We start from the raw sequence: 10,670 nt of genomic DNA, 5'->3' as shown, positions 1-10,670 counted from the left end.
CAGTTAGGCGTCTGGGAGCTATTTGATATCAACATAAAATGTGATGTGTATGTCGTTGCGTCTAGTTGTATGTGCATTTTAGATAGGAACGCACACATGACGCATCTACCGAAACATGATGTTTGTTCACATTTTATTTTGTAAACGATGAAGTACTTTGCCTTTGCTTTGATTTTGGCCCTGGCTTCTGCCTCTGAATGGGCTGTCCTTCTTGCTGGATCTGAGGGTAACACAATTGCTAACGTTCTCATATCTAGGATATTCGAACTACAGACACCAGTCTGATGTTGCCCATATGTATGGTGTCCTGACTGATCACAAGTACGATCCTGATCACATCATTGTTCTGATGGTTGATGATCTTCCTGACAGCTCTCACAATCCTTTCCCTGGAACCATCTATAATCACCCTGGTGATCATCAGCGTAACTATCATGATGGACTGGTTGTTGATTATGATAAGTCTGTGAAGATTAACGTGGAGTTGTACTCTGCTATTCTTCTGGGTGATGCTGATAAGGTTACTGAGCTTACTGGAATTAAGAATCCTAAGGTTGTAAAGTCCACTGCTGAGGATAACATCTTCCTGTACTACATTGATCACGGAGGTGATAACATCGTTGCTATGCCTTCTGGCGGTTATTTGACTGCTGAGACTCTGGTGGGTCTGATTAAGCAGATGTACGAGAAGAAGATGTACAACAGATTGGTGTACTATCTTGAGGCTTGCGAGTCTGGTTCGATGTGGCAGAAGCTTCCTACTGATATCAACGCTTATGCTCTTTCTTCCACTCTTCCTGATGAGTCTTCTTGGGGTACCTACTGTCCTCCTGATGATGTTGTTGATGGAAAGCATGTTGGTTCTTGCCTGGGAGAGGTCTGGTCTTGCTTCTGGTTGGAGCAGGATGATGTTGCTGATCTGAAGACTCTGACCCTTCAGAAGCAGTTTGATGATGCTAAGGAGTTCACTACTACTTCTCATCCTCTTCAGTTCGGAGATATGGAGATTGCTAAGGATGTGCTTGTCAACTACATTTCTGGTGATGTGAGCCGCAGAAAGTTCCTGCGCTCTGAGAACAAGCGTCCTTCTGTCTGGGACTCTCGTGACAACGAGCTCCTGTACTGGAAGAACCGTGCTCTGAACGAGAACGATAGCGAGGCTTATGAGAAGTACATGGCTGTTGCTCAGAGAAATCTGAACGTTGACAGATACTTCAGCAAGCTGGTGAAGAAGGTGATGGGAAGCGACGATCTCCTGCTCAACACCTACATTGAGGAGAAGAACTGGCCTTGCTACAATGCTGTTCTTGCTAAGTATGAGTCCACCTATGGCTTCAATGACTACTCTCTGAAGTATGCTCGTACTCTTGCCAACATGTGTTCTCTCTACAATGGTGAGGATGCTGATATCCTTAAGGCTATGTAAGGGGTGATGCAGTTTGTTTGTTTGATACAACTTTCTCCGTTTCTCTTATTTGTGAAACGCCTCTTCCATAATAAGTTGGTGTGAGGACGGTTAAGATGCCATCGAATGAGGGTGCATCAGATAGTGATGAGTATACTATCGGAAACGATGGATGTACTGTCATTTCGGAGCGATCGCCTGTTTCGCCTAGGACACCTTCGGACTCACCTCAACCAAAGTCTTCCAAGTTAGCGAAGAATTCCTTTTTGTCGTCGCTCAAGAACGTCTTCTTTGATAATTTCAGGTTTGAAAACTCCCCGGAATACTCTTCATCTCTACGAAAGACAATTATTGACGGGAGAGATATTCTCTCCTATAGTTCAGAGGAAGTTGATGCAATGTCTGTGGAAGCAGTAAAAGATCTCTTGTTTCATGTCTGTCTGGAAGGTCATCTGCTAAAACGAGGATTTCGGGGCTTGCAATTGTGGAAGCGTCGTTTTTTCGAGATTATGGGTTCTTCGCTACTCTATTTTGATGTAGAGAATGACTGACCATTGTTATAAGTAGGTTAACAACCGAAGAGTGGCGAGGAAGCGTTGTGAGATTACCGCCGATGGCAAAGTGATGGTTGAGAACATTCCTGGACATCCCTTTGCTTTCTCGATTCTTCCCAATAAGAATGAACGGAGTTATGTATTAGAAGCATATAGTATTCATCAGCGCGTATGGTTGGTCGATGGTTATTGACAATAGGATCAATGGATTCGATTTCTTACCTTTGTGTTGACGTTAGTCCGTCGTCTTTCTAATAAGCCAACGCAAAAGGTCTCAGCATCCATTCATGATCATATTTCCCTTCTCGATACTCTCGGAAAGGGTCGATATGGAGTGGTTCGACTCGGCCGGAACACTGTTCGGGTTTGTACAGTGGTTAATCATAGAAAACCGGGGAAATGTATGCAGTGAAGGTGATTCACCGCGGGAATATGAACGAAGATATTCTCCATCAGGAGTTATCTATCCTTCGGGTACTGAAGGATGAAGTTCGAGATGAAAATCTCATCCGTATTGTTGATTTGTACGAGGATACGTATTTTGTCCATATTGTGATGGAATACATGGGAGGAGGTGATTTGTATCATCGTATCGTGAAGAAACGTTGCTTCTCAGAACGAGAGGCAGCCAATGTGATTCGTCGTATTGGGTCTGCTTTAAGGGCCCTTCACTCCAAACACATCTATCATTTAGATGTGAAGCCAGAGAACATCATTTATGAGAGTAATGATAATCACTCTCCAATGAAGCTTGCGGACTTTGGCTGTAGTTTGCAAGCAGATTATCTGAATGCTGATACGAAGTGGGTTTACTCGTTTCTCTTCATTTTAGTGAAATTGTTGGTACAGCAGGCTTTATGGCTCCTGAAGTGATTACTGTAGGATTTCTGTGGAACTGATCAGAAATAGAGCTGTAATTATACTGCGAAAGCTGATGTGTATTCACTGGGCGTTACACTCTTCATTTTGTTGATGGGATATTCTCCGTTTCAAGGAGAGACAGCAACAGAACTTCTCCGACAGACTGTGAGTGATCGGATTGAATATATTGAGTCTGATTGGAGTGCTGTTTCCTCAGATGCGATGATTCTGGTGAAGAACATGCTTGCTAAGAATCCTGAAGAACGTCTATCAATTGATGAAGTTCTTTCGTTTCCTTGGGTTATGAACCCACCTCCTTCTGTTTGAATTTGATGTTAATGTGATGTGTAGAGTGCAAAGTGGCAAAAGCGTTGGGAGAAGAAGACACAACCGATCATGCAGATGAGTATGCCTTCTACACTTCCTGGAAGTCATATCCCAAGTATAACTACATATGGTGACTGTTAAAGTCGGTGAACGGTGTTTTAGGAGTGTTGTTTAGTTGTATCTGTTTGTTAGATTCACTGTTGTTAGTCTTCTGGATTCTGATCCCAATGGAGAAAACGAAAGAGGAGGTAAACAGATATGTCTAGTTCCTGTTATTCTGTAGTTGCGTCGCATTCGCGAAGAACGCTTTAAAGATTCCATTAAGCCTGGTAAGAAACTACTTCTCGGTTTCGTAACCGTTAGTGGTGAAAGAAGAAGTGAAACCCTTGTCTCCAGTAACACCCACGAGGATTGCCCCTCGAATCGTCTACGATGAAGCTATGAAGGAGCGGGAAATGATTCATAATACCTGTACGTTTATCCTTGACATTGGTATCAAGGAACCTTTTGTACAAGTGTTTTGTTCTTTTAATATTAGAATCCTAATGGAGAATCAATTACAATCGACTCATTTCCAGTGTTCTTGTACCAAGAGAAACAGGCTATTGTAGCTAAGGGATACAGCGAAGTGAAGTATTTGTGTGAGTGTTTTGGCCGTTACACAGACAAGGTAACCTATGACTTGTTGTAATCATGTGTAGTCTCAAGAGTCGAGCGTTTCTCGTCGGTCTCATCTTTTCTTTCTCATTTCTAGAGTTTCCATTTCTGGGAGATTTATTATCCTTTTGTAAACAGCAGATTCTTGGTATGCTCTTCAGTACCATCAATAACTTCTATCAGTACTACTATTTTTTAATATTCCCATAGACCTGGAATGACAAGTCTCTTTCTGGAACATTTCTTTGAGATCTTCGAGTATTCTCGTGACCCTCAACAAATTGTTTCTGAATACATCCAAATGGAAACATCAAGTGCTCAACTTCGAGATCATCTCATTATTATCTTCTCCGAATTGCGAAGTAAAGTCGTCAAAGCCATTCAAATTGCGAATCTTCCTCTCTTTAATCAGTGTTTAGAGATTCTTAACACTCTCTTAAAGGCCAAGGATGGTTGTAAGATTCTTGTGGAGACACAGAAGCTTGTCACCCAAAACCCCAATCCGAAAACCCTTGCTCTGACATTCCAATCTGATTATCTTTGCCCATTTTTTGACTTGCATCCTGCCGACTTCCGTAATGGATTCCGCTTTGTTTCACCTGATATTTCCTCTTCGGCTTCGATCAACATGATGCGATCTCAATATATCTCTCTAATGGATTCGATGAATGTGACAAATGTGAGTGATTGTATCAATCTTCAACCTAGAATTTACAGACATCGATTCTAAATTCACTCTTGCGATGTCCAGATTCTCGTATGATCATTCGAGAGTGGCTAATGACTGTTTGTGAGGCAGGAAATGAACTCTTGAAATCCCATCCTTCTTATCAATTATCAGTTCCGTTCGTTTATTTGTCATCTTTCATGACTAGAATTGGCTGTATGTTGAACATGGAAGCATGCTTGTTCAATCTCTCGAAGAAGTTATTTGATAAGAAGATGGTTGGATTTTGTAAGACGTATCATGCTTAGTTCCCAAGTTCTGATTATCTCTATTCTGATGATCCTCTTCTGTTAAATGAACCGCGATTCTATCATGATGTTGACAAATCTAAATGTACTGTGAATCACAGTGAGCAATCTTTTGGAACACGTTGTATCTGGCTTCTCTGTGCTGCTCTGTATCGAAGCATCAAATCTATTGTAGATATTCGAGAGAAAGCACTTCGTAATTTATCACGAATTTGCCCAAATGGATATCGTTCTGTGAATGACATAAATCCTGACAATATTGTACCATCAAGTCAATTTATGTTAACAATAGAATGAAGCTGAACTGTTCATTTCCATTGAATTACAGACAATGTGTTATTTAGGGAATCTCTCCAATATGAATCGATGGTTGTATTCGATCTCCTTCCTCTGTGAGTACATCTCATCTCTCAATCATTATCCTCTCGAACTTACTTCTTCCTTATGTTATCTGCCCTATTATTTGATTGACTGTGTTTTGACTCTGCTTAGTGTATTTGATAAGTAGTGATTGTGTTTGATATCTATGTAGTCTCGTTTTCCCAAGTACAACCTTCTTATCTATTTACACACGACCAATCCTTCAGTGCTTAGTCAGTTGTTTGTCATATGATGACCAAAGTATGGGACATTTCTTCAATGTCCATACCAAAGCTGATATTGCAAAAGTGGGCATGATTTGTGGATATGATTGTAGTGTATTCAATCTGTATATCTTCCTGAACAAGCCGATTCGAAGCATCTTCTTAGTCAAACCAATCCTCATGCATCCGAAGTCCTTTTGACTGATAACAGTCTGATTGTGTGTCTTCTTCATTCTCTTATCCAACTCTTCAGTGATGTTCAGCGTATTGGATTGGAGAGTTCTCAGTATCGTAAGTACATCATGACAATCATTCGATTCATGTGGAATGATCCTCGTTGTCAGAGTACTGTTATTGGTATGAAGGCTGAAACTGAAACTGTCCAGAATTTTGCTCAGGCTTTGATCGTATCTTTCTCCAAGCTTACAGACGATGCATTCAGCATGTTACCGCAGATCAAAGATCTCATCAAGGAGATGCTCCAACCTGAATTCAGTAAGTTGGAGGAGAAGGAGCGTGATGACAAACAATTGCATCTCACTCAGATGAAACGTAGTGTCCAGTACAATTTCGACTTAACATATGAGACGCTTCTTCTTCTGTTAGATGCAGCTCGGCCGTGGGGAGTAGCAATTCAATTGAAGAGTGATTTATAGGATGTGTGGATGAGTACAGCTGTATTGAAGCCTCTTGCTGTTTCTCTTCCTCGTCTTGTCAAACAGTTAGTCGGAAGTGAAGGAAGTACTCTCAAAATGGAAGATCCAGAACAGTATCATTTTGATCCTGATAAGCTATTATCACTCCTGATTCAAGCTGTCTTGATCTTCAGTGAAAACGAACAGTTCATTCTCAGAATGAACGAGGAAATGACTCTGGATATTCATATCTTCCAGAGAGCTCAGCAAATCTGTAGGAATCGAGGACTACTGGACTCGGTAACAGAATCCCAGTGAAGTGATGTATAGGAGGCTCAGCATCGACTGGATATCTTTGTCGAGAAGATTGTATCTCAGAGTTCGCAATTAAAGAGCCGTGAAGAACTGTTAGAACAGGCTCCAATGGAGTTCCTGGATGAGCTAACTGGAGAGTTAATGTATGATCCTGTAATGCTTCCCAACTCGCATACCATTCTGGACCGGTCGAATATTGAAAGAGCACTATTAGAAAAGCCTGTGGATCCGTTCGATCGTACTCCTCTTACTAAAGAACAGTTGATACCACGTAAGTGTTGGAGACACGTATTTATATTATAGAAGATGAATTGAGAGAGAAAATCCATCAATGGGCTAGTGATAATCATTATATTATGACTTGACATGTTTCTTATAAATCCTCTTTGGGTCATTTCGGTTCCCAATTCTCGGCTTGCGGTAGCCCTCTTTTGTCGATTCTGATAGAATCGTAACGAAATGGGTTGCTAGAATGGTGAAATCGTGGTCAACTCAAGTATCTCCACAACTTCAAGCAATTCGAAACCAAATTCTCCTCGTTACTACGGATCCAGCGAATGAAGTGGCTTTTCAGTAAGATGTATTATCTATTTCTTATACAAAGGGTTCTTTTTGATTTGGTGCATCGAATTCCAGATAAGTGGATTAGTGATGAGGGTTTTGAATCTGGGATTGTTGATGCTTTATTTGAGATTTTACTATCCAAAAGATCCAAGAAGCAGCGAATTATCTTAAACGATGTGATGAAGGAATTGCTGTTGTGTGGATCTTCGATGTCTGCAACGCTCTCTCGATCTCTTTTTCGGTTAATTTTGGTGATTTGGATTAGGAATAGATTTGTGGGTTCCTGTGTGCAAAGGGAGTCTTCAATCGATCCCAAGGCCACAAGGCAAGTAATGAAGGCTCTTTCTACTCATTCATTTACCTCTACTTCTTCCTTGGCTACGGTTCTATCGCTCTTTGAGTTTCTTCCGGATTCTCTTTATCCTGAGCTTGGCTCTCATCTCGAAAATGTAGTTAGTTCGTTCCTGATTCTTACCAAGGATGCCAAAGAATCTGTGTTCCTTGAGAATTGTGAGTGTTCGAACTGTATTGGGAAGAGCAAGCATCGAAGTGTGTATCGGATCCATCCTTCCCAACAGCGAGAAGCCATGATGAGCACATGGAATAATTGCATACGAGGAGTCAATATTCTGCATGCCGAGAAGATTATTAAGGAGTACTTGAAATATACATTGGCTTCAGTCACATCACAACAGCACTTTCGAATAAGTTTGGTAACAGTTGAGATGATTCATTCTTGTTGTTATGCTCTTGGAACCAACACCTTGTTGGATGTGATCGAGTCCCTCTGGAATCAACCTCATTCCTTGAAGCATCTTTCTCTACTCTCTTCTCTTATTGCCCATTCACCACTTCTCGATCTCAAGTCCATTCTTCACATTCTAGGGATGATCACAGAGGAGATGGCTCCTTCTAAATCGAGTCTACTTCTGATCCTCCATTGCATCCTGATTCAGGGTTCTCATGCTTCGACTCCACTGGATGCAGTCTCGTTGACGATGCTTCACCGACTTCTGACATGGTGTGATACAGTCGAACAGACGTTGTGGAGACAGATCCCATATCGACTCCGCTGGTGTTGTGGTAGTGAGATCCATCGCCTGTCGCCAACCACGGTCTTGTGTTGTTCTCGATGGTGTCTGCATCTGTGTCCAATATGTTCTCAATCCTCATTTGCTCTTCTTGACACACACTGTGTCCTCTGTTGTGCATCGACATCTCATAGTCTATCGTTCAACTACTATGTTCCTCATCCGTACTCATCTGCTTGTTCTTGGCAACCTCCTCAATCAACTCATGATTGTCCAGCTTGTCATCGGGATTGTTCTACTTCATCTCATTCGTGTCTCTGTAAGAAAGGGTTCTACACTCGCTGTTATGACTATTCAACTTCCAATAGTTCAGAGGATAGCGAAGCACCTCTAGCCAAACGTCATCGTATTGAAGAGATTGAGCGAGTGTTCACCGAGTCCCATCAAGCAGTACTTGCCTTTTCACATATTGGAAGCGATGTACTGCTACATACTATGCAGTACTTGACAGTCAGAGATTTACTGTCGACGAGTGCGTGTTCGAAGGAACTTCTAACACTGGGGACCCATGAATGGATTTGGAAATCTCGATATCGGAATCTATTTGTGGATTATCAATGTAATCATAGTAATAAGTATAAACATAACTACTTGGCGCTGTTTAAAAGACGTTTTTGTATATTGAAGCGTTTGAAAGAAAACGAACAGATTTGCCAGTTTTGTGGTTGCAATCGTCATTTTAAACAATTAGCTGCATTTCTTGAACATGTAGCTCGCGATCATGGTTCTTGTGTTTGTTCGTTAAGAAACAACATAGCTATCTTTCCAGTTTATTGGAGTATGTGTAATACGAGGTTTATCAGCAAGAATAGATCGTTCAATTTGCGACACTTGAGGACATCGAATTGGACTCGAATTGTTCACGTAGTATCCGATTCGCAGAAACTCCTGTGACCGATAACTGCAAGTAATCAACACAACAGTGATTCCAATCAAACAGTCTTCTGGGATCTTTGATACATCCGGTGCTGATGTCTAAAATGAACAAAACTGATAATTCGTACTTGGAAACAAAACTTGTGAGTTCCTCGGATTACTGGACCCACAAGAATAGAGTCAAGGACCTGATCTCCGTCAGTGGTTCTATGATCTCCCACATAAATGAGTCGCCATTCCAAATCTACGTTTTACAGACTACAAATGATTTACCTTCTTTAAGGTCCTTGCTTGATTCGAAAACAATTTCAAATTGGAATGGATTCGTGAGACACGTTGGATTGTCTAACACATTCACATTTAAGACTTTGACAATCGCACTATCCCTAGAAGTGTCTGTCATCTCGAAAAAGAAGGAAAATGAGATGATTAGTGAACCATCCACTTTCAAACAAACAGCTACTAAAAGAACATTACTTAGGTGCTCCAAAGGCTTCAGGAAGTCTTTCAATAGTATAGCGATGATTAACAATGAACATAATTGGAACTCCAGGAATCTTACGAATACGACGCTTCAGGTCCTTATCACAAGTAGCAACAATGTAACAACGATTCTAAAAATGAAACAAAAGGATTATTCTTACCGTTCGGACACGATCTACAATACAATCATCAGCGTAGGTTCCTTTGTGAGTACAAGTGAGACGTTGGAACCGAGGGTCCTTTGCTAAACACAGAGCCAAGTGATAACGAGATCCAAACTTCTCCAATTCTGCAATCACACAATCAGTTACATAAGGAATACACTTGGCCAACAGACAATCCATCATGCTCTTCACAATGTCCAGTTTGTTCTGAATAGAAAAGTTGATAAAGTTCGTATCGATCAACACACGAAATGGAGGACCCAAAGCAGTATTATATTTGAAGAACATACTTGATGGGATCTGTTCTTTTCGAACAACCAAAGCTTCAAGACGTTCCTTTTCCTTCTGCTCCTTCTTCTTCACATTTTCCGTAATTCGAGTATCGTTTGTAGACAAGATCTTCGCCCGCACAGCATACTTGCGAGTTTTGGTTTTCTTAGTCATTTTTTGTGGAGGTTTTCACATTAAGATAATATCTTTAAATTCCCGTTTCTCTCGTCTGGCTTTGTTCTCAATAAAGAGGAACTTTGAAGATGTCAAGTCTCAATCTGTTGAACCCAAAGGCCGAGTATATGAAGAAACAACAAGCAATGGCCGTTCAGATCACTGCTGCAACGGGAATGCAAGAAGTCTTGAAAACAAATCTCGGTATCAGTTCATTAGTTTATGTATTAACGAATCAGGACCGAAAGGAACATTGAAAATGCTTGTGAACAGTTCTGGTCAAATCAAGCTCACAAAGGACGGAAATGTTCTTCTTCACGAAATGCAAATTCAACATCCTACCGCTTCTTTAATTGCCAGAACAGCAACGGCTCAGGATGACATTACTGTTGGATTCGCAGTTATATTCGATGATTCTATAGGGAGACGGAACAACATCAACAGTCCTATTTATTGGTGAATTGATGAAGATGGCTTCTCGTTATGTAGCTGAGGTTTGTGTTAGATTACAAAGTAATCCATAGGGAGTGCATCCTAGACTACTCACAGATGGATTTGAAATTGCAAAGAATGAAACATTAAAGTTCCTTGACGATTTTGCTGTAGGAGTGTTTATTCCAAGTGATTTGTAGGAATCTGAAGAGGATATCGAGAATGATCGCGAATTGCTATACAATGTTGCTCGAACCTCTCTTCGTACCAAACTTCCCGAAGATGTGTGTTTCTATTACACAA

At 41.0% G+C, this 10,670-nt stretch overlaps 6 protein-coding genes across 6 annotated transcripts; 5 read left to right on the top strand and 1 right to left on the bottom strand.

Moving 5' to 3' along the window:
* Positions 1–147: 147 nt before the first annotated feature.
* JH06_2974 (peptidase C13 domain-containing protein) lies at positions 148–1,426 on the top strand (the record flags this gene model as incomplete). Its single annotated transcript, XM_014674609.1, has 2 exons — positions 148–226; positions 258–1,426. The coding sequence occupies 2 exons, from the start codon at positions 148–150 to the stop codon at positions 1,424–1,426; spliced, it is 1,248 nt and encodes a 415-aa protein (XP_014530095.1).
* A 95-nt stretch (positions 1,427–1,521) lies between these two features.
* Positions 1,522–3,838, top strand: JH06_2973 (CAMK protein kinase; the record flags this gene model as incomplete). Its single annotated transcript, XM_014674608.1, is given in 10 exon segments — positions 1,522–1,941; positions 1,973–2,128; positions 2,159–2,323; positions 2,347–2,790; positions 2,869–3,141; positions 3,172–3,262; positions 3,340–3,395; positions 3,431–3,494; positions 3,511–3,662; positions 3,686–3,838. The coding sequence occupies 10 exon segments, from the start codon at positions 1,522–1,524 to the stop codon at positions 3,836–3,838; spliced, it is 1,974 nt and encodes a 657-aa protein (XP_014530094.1).
* A 267-nt stretch (positions 3,839–4,105) lies between these two features.
* JH06_2972 (hypothetical protein) lies at positions 4,106–5,076 on the top strand (the record flags this gene model as incomplete). Its single annotated transcript, XM_014674607.1, has 4 exons — positions 4,106–4,483; positions 4,513–4,649; positions 4,680–4,749; positions 4,780–5,076. The coding sequence occupies 4 exons, from the start codon at positions 4,106–4,108 to the stop codon at positions 5,074–5,076; spliced, it is 882 nt and encodes a 293-aa protein (XP_014530093.1).
* A 326-nt stretch (positions 5,077–5,402) lies between these two features.
* JH06_2971 (E4 ubiquitin conjugation factor) lies at positions 5,403–6,316 on the top strand (the record flags this gene model as incomplete). Its single annotated transcript, XM_014674606.1, has 3 exons — positions 5,403–5,447; positions 5,477–5,989; positions 6,020–6,316. 3 exons carry the CDS (start codon positions 5,403–5,405, stop codon positions 6,314–6,316), a joined length of 855 nt encoding a protein of 284 aa, XP_014530092.1.
* Positions 6,317–6,785: 469 nt separating this feature from the next.
* Positions 6,786–8,480, top strand: JH06_2970 (hypothetical protein; the record flags this gene model as incomplete). The annotated part of the gene is made up of 4 exons (XM_014674605.1): positions 6,786–6,886; positions 6,918–7,118; positions 7,149–8,388; positions 8,424–8,480. The coding sequence occupies 4 exons, from the start codon at positions 6,786–6,788 to the stop codon at positions 8,478–8,480; spliced, it is 1,599 nt and encodes a 532-aa protein (XP_014530091.1).
* A 229-nt stretch (positions 8,481–8,709) lies between these two features.
* Positions 8,710–9,935, bottom strand: JH06_2969 (putative rRNA-processing protein Fcf1; the record flags this gene model as incomplete). The annotated part of the gene is made up of 5 exons (XM_014674604.1): positions 8,710–8,943; positions 8,973–9,088; positions 9,118–9,230; positions 9,322–9,458; positions 9,489–9,935. 5 exons carry the CDS (start codon positions 9,933–9,935, stop codon positions 8,710–8,712), a joined length of 1,047 nt encoding a protein of 348 aa, XP_014530090.1.
* Between the last annotated feature and the right edge of the window lie 735 nt (positions 9,936–10,670).

The sequence above is a fragment of the Blastocystis sp. subtype 4 genome (genome assembly GCF_000743755.1).
Source record: "Blastocystis sp. subtype 4 strain WR1 chromosome Unknown seqid_0005, whole genome shotgun sequence".
Lineage (NCBI taxonomy): Eukaryota > Bigyra > Opalinata > Blastocystidae > Blastocystis > Blastocystis sp. subtype 4.
Note: the sequence above shows the minus strand (reverse complement) of the source record. Positions and strands in the feature narration are given on the sequence as shown.